The sequence below is a fragment of the Astyanax mexicanus genome, chromosome 6 (assembly GCF_023375975.1).
Source record: "Astyanax mexicanus isolate ESR-SI-001 chromosome 6, AstMex3_surface, whole genome shotgun sequence".
Lineage (NCBI taxonomy): Eukaryota > Metazoa > Chordata > Actinopteri > Characiformes > Acestrorhamphidae > Astyanax > Astyanax mexicanus.
Genome location: NC_064413.1, coordinates 53,818,856 through 53,841,985, shown reverse-complemented (window position 1 = coordinate 53,841,985; position 23,130 = coordinate 53,818,856). Strand labels below are relative to the sequence as shown.

Below are 23,130 nucleotides of genomic sequence, written 5' to 3'. Positions count from 1 at the left end.
TTCAGTTTCTGAATCAGTTTCTCTGATTTTGCTATTTATAGGTTTATGTTTGAGTAAAATTAACTTTGTTGTTTTATTCTATAAACTACAGACAACATTTCTCCCAAATTCCAAATAAAAATATTGTCATTTAGAGCATTTATTTACAGAAAATGAGAAATTGAGCTTTCAGACCTCAAATAATGCAAAGAAAACAAGTTCATATTCATAAAGTTTTAAGGGTTCAGAAATCATTATTAATATTTGGTGGAATAACCCTGATGGTTTTTAATCACAGTTTTTTTTCATGCATCTTTTTTTCAGGCATCATGTTCTCCTCCACCAGTCTTACACACTGCTTTTGGATAACTTTATGCTGCTTTACTCCTGGTGCAAAAATTCAAGCAGTTCAGTTTGGTGGTTTGATGGCTTGTGATCATCCATCTTCCTCTTGATTATATTCCAGAGGTTTTCAATTTGGTAAAATCGAAGAAACTCATCATTTTTTTAAATGATCTCTTTGGACTTACAGGTCATCCACGTAGCATGGGTAAGGCATCTGCTGGAGATACACCCCTAGAGGCCACTCTTTCCCTGTGTGGGTCTTGATCACTGCATGCTCCACCATATCCTGCAGGTACGCAAATCCTCCCCACACGTAGCGGAGGTCATCCATGGGGTCGGCTCGAGGTCCAGGGTCCCAGTACCTGACCACAAATGGAGAAACCCATCAGTACAGGTAGACCAGGTGAACAAATTACACATAAGGTCCATTCCACCGAATGGGAGCCATTTCTGTCCCCAAGAAATTACATGTATAAATGTGCACACAAAATAACTTTAAAATACATTTGGTAACACTTTATTTTAATGTCTTATTATTTGCTTAATAAAGTCTTAATTAGACATTTTTAATGATTTATTCACTACTTATTAGGCTTTATTCTGTGTTTATCAGCGTTATTGGTGCTTAATTAGGGGTCTGTTATGTGTAAATGATTAATAATAATGTCTGTATTAGTTCTGTATTATAGAGCACAATAAACAGTTATTATGTTAGCACCCTTTTAATCAGATTAGATTATTAAGCATTATTAGCTATTAGCTAATTCTACATGGTATTAGTGTTATTATAATTGGCAGCAGTTTGATCTATGTGAGTTTGGCAAGGTTTGGCTGTGCTGGAGTTTATTAAGAGTTAATAATAAGGGGTTAATAAGTCACTAATAGACCAAGATGTGCACCATATTCTAAAGTGAGGTTCAGTTCATCACTAAATAGACACTAAAAAGGACAAAAAAATATGTATAATAAATAAATAAATATAATAAATGTATTAATATAATACATATTTTTAATAAATAATGAAAAAATAATTTACAAATGTCTAGTTAAGGCTTTATTAAGCAAATAATAATAATACATTAATAAGCGCCTAATTTGTGTTTCTTAAAATAGTGTTACCTTCAAATCCCATCTATGCTTTAATAATATATATTTTTATAATAAATCCATAATATTTAAGTTTAAAATACACATTTTAGTTGTGTCCCACTCAGGTCTCACTCAGTCCTGTTACCGTAACACATTACCCTGATAATCTGAAACATCTGAATTTCTACAACAGGAAGTCACATCTACAACAGGAAGTGACATCAGCTGGTTCAGGTCCTTCTAAAGATCATGGGAAGAACAAATTTCCAAAAGTTCCCTCATTAGTTTTTCTGTAAATTTGATCTTATTGTAACTGTAATGACTGAGGAGGAGCTCAATCTCAACACTCAGTTCTGTTACCTAAATCCTGTAACCAAATTCTCACATCTTATTTGTTTATTTTTAAAATACAGCTTTTGGGAAATTCACTAGAATGTGTTTAATGTCCCATGCTATTAGCATAGCCGTTATTTAGCTATTTTTGTATGTTTTTGCTAATTCTATGCTAAAAACTCATTCCTGTTACTTTAATTCCTGTTAGTCAAAACATAATGAGTAACAGGAGTGAGTGCCAGTAACAGGAGTGAGTGCCAGTAACAGGAGTGAGTTCCAGTAACAGAAGTGAGTGCCAGTAACAGAAGTGAGTTCCAGTAACAGGAGTGAGTTCCAGTAACAGGAGTGAGTGCCAGTAACAGGAGTGAGTGCCAGTAACAGGAGTGAGTGCCAGTAACAGGAGTGAGTGCCAGTAACAGAAGTGAGTTCCAGTAACAGGAGTGAGTGCCAGTAACAGAAGTGAGTTCCAGTAACAGGAGTGAGTGCCAGTAACAGAAGTGAGTTCCAGTAACAGAAGTGAGTTCCAGTAACAGGAGTGAGTTCCAGTAACAGAAGTGAGTGCCAGTAACAGAAGTGAGAGCCAGTAACAGGAGTGAGTGCCAGTAACAGAAGTGAGTTCCAGTAACAGGAGTGAGTTCCAGTAACAGGAGTGAGTTCCAGTAACAGGAGTGAGTTCCAGTAACAGAAGTGAGTTCCAGTAACAGGAGTGAGTGCCAGTAACAGAAGTGAGTTCCAGTAACAGGAGTGAGTGCCAGTAACAGAAGTGAGTTCCAGTAACAGGAGTGAGTGCCAGTAACAGAAGTGAGTTCCAGTAACAGAAGTGAGTTCCAGTAACAGGAGTGAGTTCCAGTAACAGGAGTGAGTGCCAGTAACAGAAGTGAGTGCCAGTAACAGGAGTGAGTGCCAGTAACAGAAGTGAGTGCCAGTAACAGGAGTGAGTGCCAGTAACAGGAGTGAGTGCCAGTAACAGAAGTGAGTTCCAGTAACAGAAGTGAGTTCCAGTAACAGAAGTGAGTTCCAGTAACAGAAGTGAGTTCCAGTAACAGGAGTGAGTGCCAGTAGCAGGAGTGAGTGCCAGTAACAGAAGTGAGTGCCAGTAACAGGAGTGAGTGCCAGTAACAGAAGTGAGTGCCAGTAACAGGAGTGAGTTCCAGTAACAGGAGTGATTTTTTTGGTCATAAATATCAATTATGTGAACATGCAGTAAAACATTTCTTTTAAATTAAAGACTTTCTTGAGAGAAAATCAAAGGAATTATTGTACTTTCTTTTTTTAAACATGATTTTTAAAAGTCACATGGGTTTTCAGCTTAAAAATCTCATTAAAAAAGTAAAGCTGCCTGAGTTTGAGCAGTACATGTTTTGAATAGTTAAATACATGTCTAATTAGATTCAGAGTTGAAAAAATATAAAAAAATAAGTTGAATTTGGAAGAGTCTGACATGATTACTACAAACTAATAGCACCCATTCAGTGGAATGACCCGTAAACAGGTGGATGGAGATGAAATGGAAATTTAATTCCTATATTAATCATAAAAGAGAATCATAAAACCTGTCTTTGATCTTGTTGGTACGCTCCACGGTATCAATGTCCATGCGGATCTTGAACTTGACGTGTGGGGGGATTTTGGTGGTCCAGGAGAACGTGTCCACAAACACCAGGCCGGCCCAAAACTTCTTCTCAGCAATGAGATCTAGAGCCTTTTGGGTCAGCTGAGTCTCATCCGGCAGACCCACGAACTTATCTAATACCAGACACTACAAAAAAATCAATAAAAAATCAATAAATAAATAACATTTATTTAAAAATGAACAAATCACAGATATACACTCACCAACTCATTTTACACCTGTAATAATACATTGTCTATGCAGGAATGGGTTAATGCTGGACTCTCTATGTTGTTGATGTCAAATTCTGACCCAATCATCTGTATGATGATCCTTAGCAGAAATCCTGATTAATCAGCCCAATCTGTAACAGTTTCCAAAAGCCTGAAGCCTTTATTACAATTGCAAAAGTAAGATATGTTAACGGTAACACTTTATTTTAAGGAACACAAATTAGGCGCTTATTAATGTCTTATTATTTGTTTAATAAAGCCATTTTAATTAGACATTTGTAAATGATTTATTCACTACTTATTAGGCTTTATTCTGTGTTATTAAGTGTTATTGGTGCTTAATTAGGGGTCTGTTATGTGTAAATGATTAATAATAATGTCTGTATTAGTTCTGTATTATAGTGCACAATAAACAGTTATTATGTTAGCACCCTGTTAAGCATATTAGATTATTAAGCATTATTAGCTATTAGCTAATTCTACATGTTATTAGTGATATTATAATTGGCAGCAGTTTGATCTATGTGAGTTTGGTAAGGTTATGTCTGTGCTGGAGTTTATTAAGAGTTAATAAGGGGTTAATAAGAGGTTAATAAGTCACTAATAGACCAAGATGTGCACCATTTTTTAAAGTGAGCTTCTGTTCATCACTAATTAGACACTAAAAAGGACTAAAATAGGACAGAAATATGTATAATAAATAAATAAATATAATACGTTTATTAATATAATAATATACAATTTATTACAATAAAAAAAAAATCTAAATACTGTACAGGCCTTCTTGATGATGTGTTTACTAGAGCTAATTGAGTTTATGTTTTATGTTTCTGAATTATTGAATGTACTGCAATTCCAATATGTATGTGTGCCATTAAAAAACTGAATGATTAAATGACTGCATATATACTGTAAGTAATTAGACTGGTAGAATTTGACTATATGCATACAGTTATACTAAATGCATACAAGTATATGCATACAATTAATATACACAGAATCCTTGAAAAAAGTTCAATTTCTGAAGAAAGAATGAAAAGAAATGCTTTAAAATTACTTGCAAATAACATTTTATGCAGTTGCATCGTTTGAACAGGCCAGTGCAGGCCAGAGAACCAGTGGGCGTAAGCAAAGGGTGGAGGATACGTCAGTAATTTTTGAGCCAAAGTAATAACAGATTTCCATTAATGTAGTGAAGTTCAAAGTAAGATGTCACCAAAAACTACAAAAGTACAATATATCATGTGACTTTTTAGAAAGTAAATTAAATTACTACATTTAAATATATATATATATATATTTGTATATATTTTATACCCAAAGAAGTGTACTAGAAGTGTGCTACTTACAAAAGACAGGAACAAGAAGCATATATATTTGTACTCTAATGTAAATACTGTAGATCACATATATTTAAAATTAATTCTTAGTACATTCTAATCCTAATATACCTGGTGTATTATAATAATAATAATAATAATAATAATAATAATAATAATAATAATAATATTAATAATAATAATAATAATAATAGTGATACAGTTGTAATAATATTTAAATGTATTATAATTTTACTGTAAGCATATTTAAAATATGGGGTTACATACATTAAGTAGTTTAAATTTTAAATTATAAAAAAGTATATTTAAAATAGTTCCATTTAAGTACAGTTAAGCACACTTAGCACAATTTTAAAAAAGTAAGATTTTTGTACTATTTTTATGCAATTAAAGTATAATAAGCACAAAAAAACACTTTAGTGCACTAAAGCATAATAATAATACTTAGTATATTTTATATATTTTCTACTCCCCAGAAAATGCTCATGCTCTTCCACAGAGTTTATTGTATCAGTGTGTCTCACAAAGCCCGTGCCAAAGTTCACATTCCCTCCTTCTGTGTCTGACAGCTCAATGCTGGACGCCCATTACGACCTGAGCGTGTCGGATTGAGAGCGATGCCACCGGGGAACTTCACACACTTCAGTATTTCAGTATTTCAGTATTTCAGCACTTCTTCTTCCCCTTGTAAAAAGTTGTGTATTTAAATATACTTAAATTATATTAAATAGTGGTAAAAATAATATACAACTAGTATACTCAATATAAATTATAATTTTAATTACAAACAAGTAGTAATTAAGTACAAATTATAGGTTCCAAAATAACATAACTTAAGTACAGACCTATTTCAGTGTAATTTAAGTATACTTTTTTTCTTTTACAAGGGATACTTTACGTTTTTACGTTTGCACTCCTCAAAATGAATGTGATGTTAAATCTATATATTTTAATCACATTTTTAATAGATTTTTAATGTTCAGTCGGACACAGCTCACACAAATATACTTAAAATATATTAAATAGTGGCGAAAATAACATACGACTAGTATACTCAATATGAATTAAGTGACAATTTATATCATTTTAATTACAAATAAGTAGTAATTAAGTACAAATTATTGGTTCCAAAATAATAATAGTAACTTAAGTACAGACCTATTTCAGTGTAATTTAAGTATACTTTTATTTTACAACGGATACTTTTACTAAATGAGTCTAAATGAGTCGGTATTTCTGCAATAAAACTCTACTTTAGTCAAATTTGCTACAAACCATTACAGAATAATAATTTTGTGTTGACAAATTAAAACTGTGATAATGAACTTTTATGTGTTAAATTTATACCTAAAAAGTTTACTTAAAAGTTACTTTAGTGTCGGTAAAATTACTTTAAAAAAAACTTGAGATATGAGATATATTGCTTTAATTTTCCCCAGTTTTTAACTCCTCAAAATGAATGTGTCATTAAATCTATATTTTAATCACATTTTTAATAGATGTTTAATGTTCAGTCAGACAGCTCACACAAATATATTACAAATAAGTAGTAATTAAGTACTAATTACAGGTTACAAAATACCATAACTTAAGTACAGACCTATTTTGGTGTAATTTAAGTATACTTTTTTTTTTACAAGGGATACTTTTTACGTTTTTATGTTTTTATACACTCCTCAAAATGAAAGTGATGTTAAATCTTTATATTTTAATCACATTTTTAATAGATTTTTTTTTATTTTCATTCGGACACAGCTCACACAAATATACTTAAAATATATTAAATAGTGGCGAAAATAACATACGACTAGTATACTCAATATGAATTTAGTGCAAATTTATATCATTTAAATTACAAATAAGTAGTAATTAAGTACAAATTATAGGTTACAAAATACCGTAACTTAAGTACAGACCTATTTCAGTGTAATTTAAGTATACTTTTTTTTTTTTTACAAGGGATACTTTTTACGTTTTTACGTTTACACTCCTCAAAATGAATGTGATGTTAAATCTATATATTTTAATCACATTTTTAATAGATTTTTAATATTCAGTCGGACACAGCTCACACAAATATACTTAAATTATATTAAATAGTGGCGAAAATAACATACGACTAAAATACTCAATATGAATTCATATCAATTTAATCACAAATAAGTAGTAATTAAGTACAAATTATTGGTTTCAAAATACCATAACTTAAGTACAGACCTATTTCAGTGTAATTTAAATATACTTCTTTTTTTTTTACAAGGGATACTTTTACTAAATATAGTAATTTACTAAATAAATTTATAACAGTGGTGAAAATAACATACGACTAGAATACTCAATATAAATTTAGTACAAATTTATATCATTTTAATTACGTAATTTAAGTATACTTTTTTTTACGAGGGTCAGCACATGCACTGACAGCGTGCATCCTCAGCGTGTCTGCTGCCCACACAGCCTAATGTCGGATTAATTGAATTGTTGTGTGTTAATTTGAGTGGAGTTGGCCTGTGATAGCCGATGCCCGCCGCGGCCCCGGGTTCCTGCGGGCTCCGTCTCTTTGTGGGGGGGCTGAAAGGAGGGCCGAGGGGACTGACAGCTGTACCTAATTGGGCTCAAACGATGGGGTTTGTCAGCGCCGAGTGTCCCAGGCTGGAGGAAAGACAAAGACTGAGGAGGTCTGAGAGTTTTAGCGTTAAACAGCAGCCGTGTTGCTTTCTCTCCCTCTGATTAGGCTGAAGGGTGCTGGGCTTTCAGCCCTCGGCTGAAGGACCCTCTGGAACATTGCTTTACTCTCAGGGAGAGGACCAGAGCAGCACAAAAGAGCTGAGAGCCTGAGCTTTCTGTTTTAACCCTTTGAACTCTAGGCTGTTTTGGTGTGTTTTTATCCGTTTTTATCAGTCAGTTCCTCTTTTTGAGGTCTTATAACACAGTACTTATATCAGACAGACACATGCCCTGATCTCTTTTACTCCAGAAGACATACGGCTGCTCAAAAATATCATCATTTAAAATGTAAAAGGAAGCAGAATTGTGATATTTTCCTTTTTTTTACTTATTTTTGAATGTGTAACAAACAGAAGTGGAAAGTAACGAAATTACATTTACCCACATTACTGTAATTGAGTAGATTTAATGAGTAATTTGTTTAAATAGGTAATTTTACTTTTTCTCAACTACATTTTGACACAAGTAATCTACTTCGCTACATTGAAAAACTCCCCGTTACTGTGTAAAAAATGAAATGCTGGGAAAAAAACTGTCTGAACTATAAAAAAAAGTGATTAAATTAAAATAAAATAGCCTTGTTACTCATATTTCATTCCAGCAACTTAAAAAAATAAATAAATAAATAAATCGAGCCATCCGAAAAGCTTGTGGTTGGATAACAAGTATAAACATATACCATTTAGTCCCTTTTAGACATTAAACAAAACGGAACTAAACTGGAGACATATCAAACTACCTAGGTTAGCTAACAATTTATTTAGCTGAGCTGCGCTACGTTACGTGCTAAACCTGCGTCCACAAACTGAGTTTACCTTTCTGAAAGTCTTGGTGGTGAGAGAAATGCCTCATAATGTTCGCTGTGTTTATTTTTTCTGCAGATTGTATCACACATTGTTTGCGCTGAGTTTTGTTCTCCATGGCAGTGCAGCTGAACTTTCCCAAGAAAGTTTTTATTACGGTTAGCGGGAGAGGTGCTGTGTAAATTTTACTCAAAGTACATTTTAAATTGAGTACTTTTTTGCTTTTACTCGAGCAGATTTTTTTTTAGATGGGTACTTTTACTTTTACTTGAGTAGAATTTTAGCAAAGTAAAGGTACTTTTATTTATCACAAATGAGTAACAAAAGTAATGCAATAGTTACTTTTACTGGTAACTAGTTATGTTTAAAGTGGAGTAACTCCGTTAGTAACTCAGTTACTTTTTTGGAGAAGTAACTAGTAACTATAACTAATTACTTTTTCAAAGTAACGTGCCCAACACTGCAAACTGTATAATAATGCTTTCGGATGTGCATATTTTAGCTGATACAGTGAGTAGCTATTAGCACAGCAACACAGCAGAGTGCACAAAGACTCTACTTTCAGTCAGCTTAGATTTCCAACGTTAATTTAGAGATGGCTATTGGTATCTCTAGTGCTTTTACACCCAGACAACACCTCTCTCTCTCTCTCTCTCAGTCTCTCTCTCTCTCATTCTCTCTCTCATTCTCTCTCACCTCTCCATACTGGTTGATCATCCGCAGTGTTCTGTCAGTCAGGTTGAAGATGTTCCTCCAGTCGAACTGCACCATATCTCTTTCCCGCTCCTCCTCTGAGCCGGTGTGAAGGAAGTTAAGGATGTGTCTGATGGTCAGACCAGTGTTCTTCAATCCCCGGTCCATATAGTCCATCACAGACGGGTTCCTCAAGATGTCCTAAAAGATAAATATACAGTGGTGTAAAAAAAATAAGTATTTCTTTTGTTTTTGCATTTTTGTCATACTTAAAATTTTCAGATTATCAAACAAACTTTAATATCAAACAAATATAACCTGAGTAATTATAAAAAGCACTTTTTAAATGATGATTTCATTTATTAAGGAAAACAAAATATCCAAACCAATCTAGCCCTGTGTAAAAAAGGGTTTGCCCCCCATAAATTAAATGGATCTGTTCCTGACCTCAAGCTCAGTTGTACTTGGGTTCTGCAGCAGGACAATGACCCAAAGTACACAAACAAGTTCACCTCTGAATGGCTGAATGGAATCTTTGTCTGATATTGAAGTTTGTTGGATAACCGAAAAAATATCAGTACGACAAAAAAAAAGCAAAAACAAAATAAATCTGTTGGGGGCAAATACTTTTTCACGCCACTACAGGTCAGACCTAATAAGTCATGAATTATTACCTACATATAACTATTTCTACTTCTATTTCTACCTCATCTTGTCTGTTTTAAACTTCTTTACATAATGAAATCTGGCAGTTGTTCTTTACAATATCTCAGAATTTCACACAGAAAGCACCAAAAGAAACCCGCTAAAAATGATTTGCTCGTACCCGCAGAACGTCCAATTGGATGTTGCTCTGGAAGAAATCCCACAGCTGTGGTCCCACCTCCTCCCATGACCTGATGATGTTCCTCAGTCTCTCCAGCTCCTCAAACGTGGAGTTGGCCTGGAGAAACACGAACGTACATTTAAACACAGGCATGAACACATATTAACATCATCTTCACCATTCCACACCATTCCCACCCAACTCATCCCAGAAGTATTGGATGGAGCGCCATCATTTAGATATGATGAAATCAATATTTGGTGGAATAATCCTGGTGGTTTTTAATCACAGTTATTTTTTCATGCTTCATCTTGGCATCATGTTCTCCTCCTCCACCAGTCTTACCCACTGCTTTTGGATAACTTTATGCTGCTTTACTCCTGGTGCAGAAATTCAAGCAGTTCAGTTTGGTGGTTTGATGGTTTGTGATCATCCATCTTCCTCTTGATTATATTCCAGAGGTTTTCAATTTGGTAAAATCAAAGAAACTCATCATTTTTAAGTGCTCTCTTATTTTTTCCCAGAGCTGTATTTTGTTTTTACAAAGCAAAATATTTCTGTTATTAATGTAACTATAATAAATTGGTCTAGTATCTCTTGATCTAAACCTGATGAACTGAGATGATGATTTGAGGTGATTTAATTGGGATGAGCTATTGTTCAGCACCTCCAGGAACTCCTTCCTTCAAGACGCTAAGAAAACTTTTCCAGAATCTAAAGTATAAAACGGATTCTGTTTTTTTTAGCTAATACACTTAATACTAAAGGTAAATAAAAATGTAAAAAAAAAAATCATAAAAGGAAATAAAACTATATATATATATTAAACTAATGTGCTGTAGTTCTGTTCAATTATGAAAGTGACAAATAAATAATGAGATCTGAGTGTGCAGATGTTTCCTTCACGTTTGGGTGATTTAATCTGAGTGTTTTGAATCAGATCAAGGTGGAAATCAAAGCTGTCCCACTTGTAAATTATCTGATGGGACAAACGCAAAGAGAAATGAGGAGAATAGCGGGTTAGCGGCAGGATAAATGATCTACCCCTGAACAAAGCTGCTACAGTGTCCCTGAAAGACCAGCGTGGCACACACTGACACTGGAGCATGCTCAGGTCTACAGGGATTACCCCAGGACCAGCCAGCAGCTCACACCCAGCCTGAGACCTTTCTTCAGATATGCTGCTTCTGTAACTGAACTGCAGCTGGCATATTCCACCCAATCAGTGCCATTTCTGTCCCCAGCAAAATACATGTATAAATGTGCACACAAAATAACTTTAAGCACACAATCTTGTACATTGATCTAATTGCAAAAAAAAAATAAAAATACTTAGAACACTGAAAAAATAGCATTTGTTACCTGTGCCCACTCTCTAACTATAAACTTTACCATGAAGTATAATTATTAAAATTCTTCAGAGAATAAAACCATACATTTTCACAAAAAAATCATAACAAATACATAAAATTTAAGCTAAAATACACATTTTAGTTGTGTCCCTGGTATTATGTTTTTTCCATTTAGTTTGCCAGACAATGTCTCTATATTAACCTATCAGTATAAGTTGGAGGGGAGCTGGGAAAACAGCGCCACACGCAGTCTTGTAATAGTAACAACAACTGACTGCAAATACATCTCAACTACCCCCCTTTTATTAAACATACACATTCAATTTTTTTTTTTTTTTTTTTTTTTTTTTTTTACTAAACTAAGTCTGGGGGTAGACTGCCCCAAGACTTTGAGTGGGGTCAAGGATTATTCTGCCTTTTGTTGGGACCCGACTCACTAGCTAAACTTTGTACACAGAAATGTCCAGGTTTTCCACCATATACATTTGCCTTATAAGTTCAGTCTATCAGGTGGTTTGTGAACTCGAAATGGACGACTTCTTATGTTCTGTGCAGGTGAAGCTTGTGGTGTTGCAGGTGTGGCTTCAATGTGTTCTGAAGCATTTACCACAGACCTGCTAGCCACAGACTCTGGTTCAGGTTGTTCAACAGCTCCTGAAGTTTGTTGTACATTGTCCATGTCAAAAGGTGTCAGCCTTTCACTGGACTGTGGTTGTTCTGGTTGTTTGGCAATTTCTGGGTGACAAGCCAACATCTGCTCTGTGTGTCGTTTCCAAAGCTGAGAAGATTCAACTTCAACTGTGTAAGATACTGGACCCGTTTTGGATGACACATTGCCAGGTGTCAACTTTTCCTCCCTGCGCCGATAATCGCGGACCAACACCGGATCACCCACTTCGAATTTGCGGTCTTTAGAATGCTTAGCTCTCCAGCTGCATTGAGTGTCCTGTGCGTGACTGACTACAGCTGCTAAGTTTGGTTTCAGAAGATCCAGGCGTGTGCGGAGTCTTCGGTGTACAAAGAGCATGGCGGGTGTCTCTTTCGTTGTGGCATGTGGTGAATTTCGGTAGTGCAGAAGGAAAGCATCCAGCCTTTCTTGAAGAGATCTGGATCCCCTGGATGACTTTAGGGAGTGCTTAAATGTTTGCACAAAACGCTCAGCGAGGCCATTAGTTGCAGGATGAAATGGAGCAGAACGCATATGCTTCACTCCGTTGGCTTTGAGGAACCTGGAAAACTCATCCGAAACAAATTGTGGACCATTGTCGCTCACCAGAACTTCGGGTAAGCCATAGCGACTAAACATGCCCCTTAGTACTTGGATGGTCCTGGATGAAGTTGTTGAATCCATCAAACAAACCTCTGGCCATTTGTAATGGGCGTCCACTGCAATAAAGAACATGCGTCCTTCGAATGGCCCTGCGAAATCTACATGGATCCGCTGCCAGGGTGCTCCTGGCCATGGCCAAGGATGTAGTGGTGACAGACTTGGAGATCTTTGGTTGTGCTGGCATGATGCACAAGTTTTAGATTTTTCTTCAATTTGAGCATCGATGCCCGGCCACCAAACATAACTTCGTGCCACAGCCTTCATCTTTACCACACCAGGATGCCCTGTGTGTAACTCTTCCAAGACTGGTTGTCTCAGTTTATGTGGTACAATTACTCGGATACCCCACATCAGACAGCCTTGCAAGATTGAAAGCTCGTTCCGTCTGATTAGATATGGTGTTAGGTCACTATCAAAACCTTTTGTGGTGGGGAAACATCCAGTCGACACCATTTCTGAGATCTTAGAAAGGGTAGGGTCAGCCTTGGTCTCTTTAGAGATGTCTGAGCTGTATACTGGCAATACTTCCAAATGATGGACAAGAAAGGCCTCAACTGATCCAGTTTTCTCTTTGTGTTGTACTGGGAGTGGTAAACGGGACAATCCATCAGCATTACCTTGATCAGAAGCACTTCTGTACTGAATCGTGTAACTATGAGCTGCAAGTACAAGTGCCCATCTTTGCAGTCGGGCTGCAGCCATGGATGGAGTTGCTTTGTTGGGGCTCAGGATAGTTGTTAAAGGACGATGGTCAGTGAGCAAGGTGAAATGCTGTCCATAGAGATAAGCATGAAACTTCCTGACACCAAAGATAATCCCCAATGCCTCCCATTCTATCTGGGCATAGTTCTGTTCTGCCTTACTTAATGTTCTTGAGGCGAAAGCTATGGGTTTCTCCTGCCCATCAGCCAGCACATGAGAAATCACTGCCCCGACGCCATATGGTGAAGCGTCACATGCTAGCCGGATTGGAAGTTGTGGGTCATAATGAGTAAGTACACTCTTGCTTGCCAACTGGCTTTTGGCTTCTTGGAATGCCTTCTCACATTCTACTGACCAAATCCACTTCGTACTTTTGTGCAACAAAGCATTCAGCGGATGTAGTAGGGTAGCTAGATTAGGGACAAATCTGGCATAATAGTTAATGAGTCCCAAAAACGATCGAAGTTGACTCACGTTAACTGGAGCTGGAGCCTCTACAATCGCCCGTACCTTGTTTGGAGACTTGTGAAGTCCTGCTGCATCAATAGTGTGTCCCAGGTACTCCAATGAGCTCTTAAAGAACTCACACTTTTCCTGCTGTACACGGAGGCCAAATTCCTCGAGACGACTTAAAACTGCCCCCAGGTTTTTCAGATGCTGAACATCATTGGTGCCTGTGACTAAGATGTCATCTAAGAAACAATTCACATTAGGAAGTCCTTGCAGCACTTGATCCATCACTCTTTGGAAGATGGAGGGTGATGACGTAATTCCAAAGGGTAGCCTGTTATAAACAAACAGACCCTTATGAGTGGTGATGGTGAGGTACCGACGGGACTTCTCACTGACTGGCACCTGCAGGTAAGCATGTGAAAGATCCAGCTTACTAAAGCGCTGTCCACCAGCAAGTGATGCAAACAAATCCTCAATACGTGGCAGGGGATAATACTCAGCGCACAGAGCTGGGTTCACTGTTACTTTGAAGTCTCCACAAATTCTTACTCCACCGCACTTTTTAATCACTCGTACGATGGGGGTTGCCCATTCCCTGAACTTGACTGGCGAAATCACTCCTTGATTTTGTAGACGCTCTAGCTCAGCTTCCACTTTGGAGCGGAGTGCATGTGGTACCACTCGTGATTGTAGAAATGTAGGCTGCTGATCAGGTTTTAGAGTCAATGTTGCTTGAAAACCTTTGACTGTCCCCAGGCATTCTTTAAAGACATTAGCGTGTCTTTTGAGCAGAGTGTCCAGTGTCTCAACATCAGATTTGTGTAGACACCTTACTGTTTTGATCTCACTCCAGTTTAGTCTTATTCTGCGAAGCCACTCACGGCCAAAAAGTGCAGGTCCATTTCCTTTTACTACATAGAGAGGAAGACGAACTCTCTGTTTGTTCAACTTGACTCTCACTTTAATGACTCCTTCAAGTGCCATCATCTCACCAGTGTAAGTCTTAAGGACCATGCTAGTGTTACGCAGATGCACATGAGCTAGTTTCTCTCTGTACAGCTCTTCGGAGATCAGAGATACTGCTTCACCTGTATCAAGTTCCATGTTGATTGACACTCCTTCTATTTCTGGCTTTATCAAAATCACTGACAGCATCGAACATGTATCCTTTGTCACACTCACCCCTGCAGTGCCATTCTGGACAGCTGTAACTTTATGTAATGCCAGTTCTGAATCTGTGTCTGTAGTTGAATCCTTTTCACTTGTGTTGTTAGTTTCAACCTTGTGTATGTGTCCTTTCTTACGGTTGCCTCTCCACATTTTGTGTTGATTTTTACTTTCAGGCTTTTCTGAGTTTTTCACCATCCTTTTGTTTCTGCACATACGAGAAATGTGTCCTTTCTTGTTACAGTTGTGGCAATGCTGTTCCTTGTAAAAACATTCACTTTCCTTGTGATTCGTCTTGCCACATCTTGGACATTTACAGGTGGTGATGGCCATTGCATTGACTTTCAATGAATTACTGAGGTGTTGAGATTCTCTCGCTACTATTTCTATGGACATGGCTATATCCACAGCTTTTTTGTATGTGAGTGTGGCTTCTGTCAAGAGCTTTCTCTGTATGGCTTCATTGTTTAGACCACACACCAATCTGTCCCGTAGCGCATCTTGTAAATAATCTCCAAATTCGCAGTGCTCGGCCAGCCTCTTTAAAACTGCTACATATTGTGCTACACTTTCTCCTTCTTGTTGGTTGCGTTTATGGAAATGGTAACGCTCTGCAATTACAATGGGCTTTGGAGAAAAATGAGCCTGTAACACCTCCACTATTTGTGTGTACGTTTTCTCTCCTGGCTTTTCTGGAGCGATAAGGCTACGGAGTAAGCCGTATGTAGTAGCTCCTATTACACTCAAAAACACTGCCACTTGTTTTTCCTCAGTTATGCCATTAGCTTGAACAAAATGCTCAAACCTCTCCACGTAGGTAGACCACTGCTCTCTTGCTTCGTCGAATGTCTCAATCTGTCCGATAATATGCGTCATTTTCCTCTGTGGGCTTCGTCTTGGCTTGTGTGAAGTAAATCCTCAGCTCCACTCTCTTGCTACCTCCTGAGTTAGCCTGCTCGGTCAGTACCGGCTCCTGCTGCTCCCTTTGCAAGCATGAGGCTCAATCCGTACTCGTCGCCAATTTATATTATGTTTTTCCATTTAGTTTGCCAGACAATGTCTCTATATTAACCTATCAGTATAAGTTGGAGAGAGAGCTACACTAAAAACAGGCTGAGACCGTGGCAAATACATCACACCTGGGTTTTGGGTTTCACTCAGTCCTGTTACCTAACACATTACCCTGAATACCAAAAACATCTGGAATGTTCTACAACAGGAAGTCACATCTACAACAGGAAGTGACATCATCAGCTGGTTCTGGTTCTGAAGATCATGGAAAGACCATTAGTTTTTTTGTATATTTGATTGTATTGTAACTATGACTAAGGAGCTCATTCTCAACACTCAGTCCTGTTACCTAAATTGTGTATTGTACAGCTGGATTTAGGGGTGTGTTGTTGTGTCTTTGGTATCGTGAGGGCACAAAAAATACACCTTGCGTAGCTCGAAATGCACAAAGGCATGGATTCTAATTCTTATTATCTTAATTAATCTTGGGTGTGATTAATTTTGCATGTAACATGAAATAAACCAATCAGTGTGCCAGTTGTCATTCCCTTTAAGAGGCAGGTGAGCTCTGACTTTGGCACGTTCGTATCTTAACAGTGCGGTGCTTTTGTGCGTCTCAGCAGAGACAGATACTGAGCTGTTCGTTCACACTGTGAAGATACACCAGCAGCTAGGCCTGTCACGATATATATTTTTTTGCAAATGATTTGTTGTCCCAGAAATTATTGCGATAAACGATATTGGTGGCATTTTAAGAACATTAAATGGCACTAATATAATGATAACATAATATAATAACAAAGGAATTACACCCTTTTAAAGACACGGATGTTAACGGATGTCCACACAATTTTGGAACCCGAAAAGTTCCCAGCTTGAATCAAAGTAGGTTATAGTCACACACACACATATATATATATATATATATATATATATATATATATATATATATATATATATAGTGAAATGTGGAGGCAGGGGAAGCATGACGTGCAGCCCTGGTCTGTCCCAGCTGGCCTGTGTTGGACACAAATCTACGAGACACTGTTACTATGTTTCCTTAAGTTTGTTTTATTTTTCCTAATTAGGGTACATTTTGAGTTCACTACCGGGTCACAGTGCCCACGCCACAGTCACAATATATGTAAATGCTTTTTGTAAGTGCAATCACAATGGAAGATAATTATCACGATAATTAAAATAATTGAGGTCATGTCCATTTATTGAACGACAAGTCGATAATGTAATTATTGTGACAGGCGTACCAGCAGCTCATTTAAAGGAACAGTAATGTTATTTTATTCTTTATTCTTGAGTTTATAGTTGAGTTAAAAGTCAGGTTTGTGCTCTGCAGTGTGTCAGTGTGTGTTTGGGTGTATGTGTGTGTGTTTTAATGAGAGGGGGTGTATGCAGAGCGCTGGGAGCACCTATAGGAATGGACTCTGATGATTGACTGTTGTCAGGGTTTTAATAACTCAGTGGAGCTCCTGTATTTTTCACCACTACCACACTTCCAGATCACCATGCCCATGAAAAAAGGCATGAAAATAGACGGGGTGTTAACGGGGTGTAAGATAGCAAAGAGCATTGTGACACTCCTTGCACAGGATGTATAATAGGGCCCTTTGTCTTTTCCAATACATTTATTTCTAATTAGAATAACTGGGTGTCCAATTTCCTCCATAGAATTGATTGATTATTTTCCTGTAAAAGTGAACCTGGGTGAGGAATTAAAGCACTTTACTGTAGCGAGGGTCAGTCCGTCTGGAGGAAAGACACCCGGCCGGTGTTTTGGTATCACTCTGCGATGGCTTATCTCTGGACCTTCTTTGAAGGCAGGTCAGATTCCCATCAGAGGGAAGTTCAGAAGAAAGCAGGCCTCATGCTCCACAGAGGGGAAGTGTGTTTGAGCAGCGTTCAGCCGTGCAAAGCCTCGAGCACACTTACATAACAGCGCTAACACACACACTGAGCCGGGTACGCCTGCAGTGCTGCTGATACTTCCTTATGCAAAAACAGAAATAACAGAAATGCTGAATGAAATCGAATACTGATGAAGATCATGCTGACTGTACTGGAATTGTTTTGACTGAAAAAGATAGAATAGTACAAAGTTAGGCCAGTTTTACCCTAAAAACACATATTATCGGTGTGAAAGTCCTGAAAAAATCCACCTTAAGAGCCATCAACTGTGCATTGTGAACCAAGGAGCTTAATTTATAGTGTGTTAGTGTGTTTTTGCTGTCGTAACGTTGGGAAAAGTATTCCTTGCAAGACTTGCAAGACTCTCTTAACTAATCATTGGTGTGTTTTGGGCATAACGCGAAATAAACCAATCAGCAAGTCAAATCATTGCTTATCATTGCCTTTAAAGCAGCATTAGGTAGGATTTCATTGATTTTTGATCTTTTTAAAGAAGTAAAGTTACAGCTTGAAACTCACTGCAGCGCTGCATTGAGGTGTAATAGGAGGAATAGCGGTGCTCTCGTGTCTGTGCCGGAGCTCCTCTAAGCTCAAACCAGACTGTGTAAGTTATTTCCGAGGCGGCCGCGACCAACGCTCGCGAGAACTGCGACCTGCTTTCCGACCTTTAGTTCTAACAGTTCTACAAGAACTACTAGTTCATTTTTTACAAACTAACATACAGACACTCTGGCAGAAGCCAGAAAGAGACTGAATATGTCTGTGAAAGCTAGAAAACGAGAAAGAGAAACTAGTCCGCCTGAAACATTTATTACACGCTAGAACTGTAGGAGGAGCCCACAAGCACAAAATCTCAATCCTTCCTAGTGGAGCTTTAAGAGCCAGGTGAGCTCTGACTTTGGCAGATTGCTATTTTAACAGTGCAGCTTCCTAGACATGTCCAACACTTTTCAGGAGAGAAAACTAACCTGTTCATTTCAGTCCCCAGCACTTTTACCTGTGCTGCTCTTACAAACTAGTAATTAATCAAAACTTGGTTTTATAAGTGACATTATCGATTATGTCAACTAATAATTACAGCCCTAACATCATAAAGCATTTGATATATGAACGAAATAAACTGTGAACCTCACACCTCAGCATTATTGCTTCCTCATTTAAAAGTGAATGCCTTGAGCTCTGAGTGGTCCAGTAATCTAAAGCACTGCCACTATGATCACAAGATCGATGTTCGAATCCCGGCCATGCAGCTCGCCAACAGCTGCCGGAGCCCTGAGAGAGCACAGTTGGTATTGCTCTTTCTGGGTGAGTATAGTAGATGGTGCTCTTTCCCCTCATCACTCCTTTAATAATAATAATAATTTAATAATCTCACGTTTTTGATGAGCTGCCGGATGGCGGGTGAATCAGGAGCATACAGGATCTTCCCCATCAGAAACGGCTTCAGCGTATTCCACATTAGTCTCGTAGCCGGACTGGACTCCAAATCCTTCATAACATCATTACAGAATGCAGCTGAACAGAAGCGAAAAGGTAGAGAAGAGAGAAATTTTAATAAAAATGAAACAACAATAACTTAATTCTTAATTCTTTGTTTAATAATCATACTGTATATTGCAGTGATATGTAACAAAGGTCGGTACCACTCTAAAATAAGACTACCTTTATAAAGGGTTTATAAACGGTTTACAATTAGTTTATGAATGGTCACAAATTAGGTTGTAAATGCCTTAAAAATCATTAATAATCAGTTATAACACATACGTAGAAAGAGCAACAATGATCTGTTGTTTGTCAAATAGTGAACCCACAGCCAACTATACTGTTGCCCTTTCTATGTATGTGTTATAACTGATTATTAATGATTTTTAAGGCATTTACAACCTAATTTGTGACCATTAATAAACTACTTGTAAACCATTTATAAACCCTTTATAAAGGTAGTCTTATTTTAAAGTGGCACTACTAAATGTGCACTCATCTCCATTTTCTTGTATTTTATCTTACTTTTTAGCTCTAAAATTTTTTCCTTTTAACTAAAATTATTTCCTATCTGTATTCAAACCTCACAGATCACTGTAAGTAGGATCCTTCAACAGCAAAATCATTAGCAAAGGATCTTAAAATCTGTAAAGATCAGATTGACAGATTAATAATATTCTTGGTTCATCTGCTAATTTATTTTTTAAAAATGTCACAGAAAGTATTAAACTGCTCATTTAAGAAGTTGACGGGAAATTCACCACATCCGTGCTGTAATGTCTTTCAACCTGGAACCCAGGAAACATTCATCCTACAGCTGCAAATAAGGATTTTTTTTGTGTAGTCGATTAGTTTGACAATTTTTCTTCTGATTGGTTGATTATTTCATATTTATTTTTGCAATGACCTACATTGCCTTGAAAAGACAAAAACAGCTAAACATGAGACTGAATTATCCAGAAGATATTTAAAAGTAGAGCGTGCTGATATTTAGTGAGTTAATACAGCTCTGAAAATAAATAAGAGAGCACTTAAAAATGAAAGTTTCTTTGATTTTACCAAATTAAAAACCTCTGGAATATAATCTAGAGGAAGATGGATGATCACAAGCCATCAAACCACCAAACTGAACTGCTTGAATTTTTGCACCAGGAGTAAAGCAGCATAAAGTTATCCAAAAGCAGTGTGTAAGACTGGTGGAGGAGGAGAACATGATGCCAAGATGCATGAAAAAAACTGTGATTAAAATCCAACCAGGGTTATTCCACCATATATTGATTTCTGAACTCTAAACACTTTATAAATATGAACTTGTTTTCTTTACATTATTTGAGGTCTGAAAGCTCTGCACCTTTTTTTGTTTTTTCAGACATTTCTCATTTTCTGTAAATAAATGCTCTAAATGAATTGGAATTTGGGAGAAATGTTCTCCATAGTAACAATGTTCATTTTACTCAAAATAATCAGACTTATTTTTTCCAGAGCTGTATTTGTTTTACTCCTTTATGTACTTTTATATTTATTCATCTGTTGGTGCAATCTTATCATTTTTACTACCTTTCTATTTTCTTACCTATGGTTTTATGATTTCTACTTAATTCTTATTTATACATTACTTGTTTTATATCTTATTTTTAAACATCTTATATATCTTATTAAAATACTGTGTCTTTTCTTATTTATTTATTCTTTTTCTTTGACAATCCCTTCCTAGTGTATTGGCTCGGCTACACTGTAAATGAGGGCCACCCTCAATGTACTCAGAGTTTAAATAAAGGTTGATTGATTGACTTATGCTTTATTTTCTGTTTTATATTTTATAAGTGTGTATTGTATGAGATGTTTGAGAGGTGACTCACTGGTGGAGGAGTCGTAGGTGTGCTGAGCCTGAGCTCGGCTGTTGTTGATCCCCAGGAAGGCCTTGTAGTTGTTGTCTTCGTACCAGTTGAAGGACGTCACCCTGGAGAACGCTCCCTCAGTGTACCCACAGACCAGACTGGAGGCCGCGGCCATGAGGTGACTGAAGGAAGGGTTTCCTGGAGACTGGAACAGAGGCTGGAGCACCTGAACCAGCTCTCTGAAGCTGCTCCTCTGAGATAACTGCACAGGTACCAGGTCAGGAGACAGGTGAGATGTTAGCAGACTTTATACAGTATAAAAAACTACAGTTCATGAGATGATTCATACAACAACCCCAAAAATGTACTTTGTAAAAATGGCAATCTAAAGTAACTCCCATAAACTATTACAATCCTTCAAACAATGAAAGACGATTTCTCTATTCAACCACTTCTGTTATGTCTTAATGACATTAAAGCCTGGATGGCTTTAAACTTTTTGAATTTTAATGAAAAGAAAACAGAAGTGATGGTGTTTGGTCCCAGTGGTTCTTGTGAAGCCCCCCCTGTTGATGTGGGCCCCTTGGCGCTGTATGTGAAACCTACAGTTTCTAACCTGGGTTTTAAGATGGACAGTGATTTTAAATTGGATCGCCAGATTGGTGCAGTAGTCAAGTCCAGCTTCTTCCACCTTAGGCAGCTGGCAAAAGTGAAGTCAGTTCTCACACATGAGCACTTTGAAACAGTAATCCATGCCTTCATTACATCCCGGCTGGATTACTGTAATGCACTATATTTTGGGGTCAATCAGTCCTCCCTTAAACGCCTTCAGTTAGTGCAAAATGCCGCTGCCCGACTTTTAACAGGTTCACGCAAGAGAGAGCACATTACTCCCATTCTGACCTCCCTCCACTGGCTGCCTGTGCATTTTAGAGTTCATTTTAAGATTCTTTTATTTGTTTTTAAATCTTTAAATGGACTCGCTCCGCCTTACCTCACTGAGCTGCTCTGCCCCCACGCCCCTGCTCGGTACCTTAGGTCAGCTGATCAGCTGCTCCTGGAGGTGCCGAGGTCAAAACGCAAGCTTAGAGGGGATAGAGCTTTTTCAATTGCGGCTCCTAAACTGTGGAATGGCCTACCACTATATGTCAGACAAGCCCCGTCACTGTCCACGTTTAAAACCAGGCTAAAGACTCATTTTTATTCCTTGGCTTTTAATCCAACTTAAGATTTTGTTCTTGTTTTATTTATTTATTAATTATTTTTTTAATTTTTTATTTATTTTTATTTATTTTATTTCTGTTTTTATTTTATTTTGTTTTTACTTTTACTTTACTTAGTTCTTAGATTTATCTGAAACTTTTTATTGATACCTATATTTTAATTTGTCATTGTTTCTAGTATTTTGTTTTTTATCTTATAGTTTGCTATGTACAGCACTTTGTTGCAGCTGTTGTTGTTTTTAAAGTGCTCTATAAATAAAGTTGAGTTGAGTTCTTAAAAGAACTCTGGTTCTAAAACCAGTTCTGTTCAGGATTATAAGAACCATGGTGCTTTTTAGTAAACCAGCCCACGTTTACAATCATTTAGAGCAGGGGTGTCCAAACGTTTTTTGTTGGGGGCCAGAAGGAGAAATATATTTGAAGTCACGGGCCACAGACTCTGTAATAAAACAAAAAATGAAATATACCACTTTAAATAATACATTTTCCTGATTATTTCATTTATACACCATTTTACTTGACTTACTATCTTTATCTTTGACAGTGTTGTGTAAACTAAGATTTTTCAAACTGATGTTTAATTTCATGATGTCTCTCAATATTAAACTCCTTAATTACGGCAACTTTTAGACTTATTTGCCCCGTTTCCCTGCTCTGGAAATGCGCACT

At 37.1% G+C, this 23,130-nt stretch overlaps 1 protein-coding gene across 2 annotated transcripts in view; it reads right to left on the bottom strand.

Annotated features, from left to right (window-relative positions):
• Window positions 1–23,130, bottom strand: part of abca4a (ATP-binding cassette, sub-family A (ABC1), member 4a) — a 133,672-nt gene that overhangs the window by 79,371 nt on the left and 31,171 nt on the right. For both annotated transcript variants that reach the window (XM_022666636.2, XM_022666637.2), the window contains exons 9-14: window positions 21,260–21,500; window positions 19,294–19,433; window positions 9,981–10,097; window positions 9,158–9,355; window positions 3,300–3,505; window positions 510–686 (exon numbers count right to left, since the gene is read on the bottom strand). In XM_022666636.2, coding sequence (XP_022522357.2) covers window positions 510–686; window positions 3,300–3,505; window positions 9,158–9,355; window positions 9,981–10,097; window positions 19,294–19,433; window positions 21,260–21,500 — 1,079 coding nt within the window. The remainder of the gene's footprint in view (window positions 1–509; window positions 687–3,299; window positions 3,506–9,157; window positions 9,356–9,980; window positions 10,098–19,293; window positions 19,434–21,259; window positions 21,501–23,130) is intronic.